The 2,792-nt window shown below is 36.9% G+C and overlaps 1 protein-coding gene across 2 annotated transcripts in view; it reads right to left on the reverse strand.

The window, feature by feature from the left end:
- LOC113215745 (uncharacterized) overlaps positions 1 to 2,472 on the reverse strand; it is a 12,910-nt gene extending 10,438 nt beyond the window's left edge. Inside the window, exons 1-4 of one of the 2 annotated variants that reach the window (XM_026435416.2) lie at positions 966 to 2,472; positions 805 to 877; positions 527 to 689; positions 22 to 445 (exon numbers count right to left, since the gene is read on the reverse strand). In XM_026435416.2, the coding sequence (XP_026291201.2) occupies positions 265 to 445; positions 527 to 689; positions 805 to 877; positions 966 to 1,631 (1,083 nt within the window). In that variant the 5' untranslated portion in view covers positions 1,632 to 2,472 and the 3' untranslated portion in view covers positions 22 to 264. Of the gene's footprint in view, positions 1 to 21; positions 446 to 526; positions 690 to 804; positions 878 to 965 lie in introns of those variants that run through there. The other variant, XM_052274778.1, reaches the window with a different exon arrangement.
- Positions 2,473 to 2,792: the final 320 nt, after the last annotated feature.

Below are 2,792 nucleotides of genomic sequence, written 5' to 3' on the forward strand. Positions count from 1 at the left end.
ACACTTAATATAGAAGTTGTAAAAGTGAAGTGAAACATGTGGTAATTGAAAAAGTATAACATTTTGTAGGAAATTATCACAGATTTACAAAATTTTAATAGAACTAGTAAATTAAAGTAAAAAAACAAACAAAACAACAGTTGATTTTTTTAAACAGAATTTCATTTTAACTGTGCATATGTAGGCACTAAACTCAACAATTCATAAATGATTTTGATATAATCAAATCTAAAGTACCGAAGGACAAAAGTATCAAAACAAATTTCACAATTCCATTTCCATGTCATTCTGTGTGTGTGCCAAATATTCTGGTAATTCCTTTTTGAACTGTTCAACAAATTCTTCAAAGCCTTCGATGAGACGTTTCACTTGGTCACTTAACACAACAACTTGTTTTCCTCTCTTTTTCACTCGGGTATCTACCAACCCCATCTCAAAAACATATCTGTAAGAATTCAAACTAAAATTAGTCCAACCAAAACTCACTGTTTCATTCTGTTGATTTTAAGTAAAATTTTGAGCTTACCTTTCTAGGAATTCAAATGTGAGACTAAGTTCTGGGTACTCCAGGTTCAGGCAGAAGCACAGTTCAAACAAAGCAACAAGTGCTTCTTTGGGGTTGCTTACCTCCACTAAATGAACCTTGTCGGCACAGACAAAATATGCTTTTGCTGCATATATGTTAGTATCTGAAACAAAAAGTGAGATGAAAGTAATGTATTCCAAAAGACTCTTGTGCTGTTTCTCTATGCATTTCATAGAAAGTAATGATATAAATCTAAAAATTTTATTTCCTTTTATTACCTTGAGCCACTACGCATGGGCCTTGGATTTCCTCTAGAACTGTGTACTGGAATGATGATGGTTGTACTGTTCTCTGAAAAATGTCAGAGAGAATACAATTTAAAAAACAACTTCTAGAATATGTGCCACTTGTCTCTTTTCACTAAGTATTACTAACTCACCTCAACTGGCACAAACAGTGATGAGAATAAGTGAGCCTCTTTGAAATGGTTCGACAACATTTGAACCATCATCAAAAGTTTTGTATCTATTGATACATCTCTGCACGCCATTTCCACACGCAGGCGGATAAACAGATTGTCCACGTTGCTTGATTTGGTGCAAGATGTCAGATAGTGTAGTAGTACTTCCAAATGCTCTTTCATAAATGATGCACATTTTGTTCCCAGGTCCCGCTTTGTGAGAAGATTGTGGTGAATTTCTAAACCCTTTGCTGTGAAGAGGAATGGCCATTCAATTTTCAATTTCTCCAAACTTCGGAGTTCTAAGATGTCATCTTCAGGAACCTGGTCCTTGCACGCGTCTTCAGTGGCCAATAGAACATCTTCACGCTGAAGACTGTAAGTCTTACACAAATCTTGTTTGATTTCAACCCAATCCCAATCTTTAATGTTGACCAAACTTATATTTTTCAAGTGTTCCTTTGTACCAATCTGTTCTTGTCTGGTTGATTCAACAACCGCCGGACTGTATGCGTCAGGGTCAACACCTATGAGCTTCTTGCCTTTTGCTACCTTTGATTTTGTAAAAGTAGTAGTTTGCTCATCTGGATCATTGCGTATCAAATTTTCTACACAGTTTTCAAATTTAAAAAAGAAGTCGGACATTCCATCTTTTAGTGCAATTCCCTTGACTGTTGTTTTTACGCTATCCCCAAATTTATTCCCTACCTGAAAAATCAGAAAGAATTATACAATTTTGATTGAAATGATATGGAAATGAGAGACTTGTAGAGGAAATTAAAAAAAATATATCTCACCTCCGTTGTTATTTTGGCATAAATTTTGCGACCTGGATATTTCTGTGAGCCTGGATAGAGCTCTTTATGACCCTTATAAGCAACCGCCAGTTTTTTTGCAATTGCAAGTTTGATGTCACTTATGTCTTTTGGATTTGCTTTTTGGTTCTTTAACTTAGATTGAGTAAGATTTTCCACTGTCGTTTTGGGGAGTTCAGTCCAACACACTTCAAATTTGAAAAAACTTCTGTCCTGTATGACTTGCCGAACTGGTTGAAATGGAGACACCGAGTGGTCTGTATTGGTTGTTGTGGAAGCACAGCTAGAGGCTACTGAAACCGACTGTGTTGGTGTTGGTATAGATGTGGAAGCAGAGCCAGAGGCTACTGAACCTGACTGTGCCGGTACAGATTCATCAGACTCTCCTGTTGTGAGCACAAACGTTTTTAAAAAAAGTGGACAACATGTTCCAAGAATTATTATTATAATTATTGCTTCGTTATAACCATACCTTTAAATGGTGCAAATATCGTCAACAGCTTAGTTGCTTTTACGTTTGAAACATGTGTTGTCAGCATATATCTCTCAACGTCCCCCAAGTCTTTTAGTTTAGCCACACCAACGGCGTCTGAGAGCAAATGCTGAACTAAACCTCTAGTAACCTTCTCATCTTGAAGAGCCTCTTTCACTAAGTTATAAACCTCCTGATTCAGCTGCTATAGATTTGAAAAGAACTTTCACTTCAGCTTGTGAAAAGTTACATATGAGATTTAAGGTGATTCAGATGAATTTCTTACCTCCATTGCGTTAAGGGATTAGTTATCCCCTTTAATCTCTATTTGAAGATGAAGCCCACAGGTGTTTTCTTTTTAATTTTCTAATTCCTACGATCAAATGACGAGAAGGATCAGCTGACCGTTACCAATTTGAACGAACAGCCGCCACTTGCCTTTTGGTCCGTATGGCATCAAGTGCGCCAACCTATGCACGCTTAGAGACAACAAGGAATCCAGCGGATTAGTACGACCCT

The sequence above is a fragment of the Frankliniella occidentalis genome, unplaced genomic scaffold (assembly GCF_000697945.3).
Source record: "Frankliniella occidentalis isolate FOCC.00 unplaced genomic scaffold, Focc_3.1 Scaffold439, whole genome shotgun sequence".
In the NCBI taxonomy this organism is placed as follows: Eukaryota; Metazoa; Arthropoda; class Insecta; order Thysanoptera; family Thripidae; genus Frankliniella; species Frankliniella occidentalis.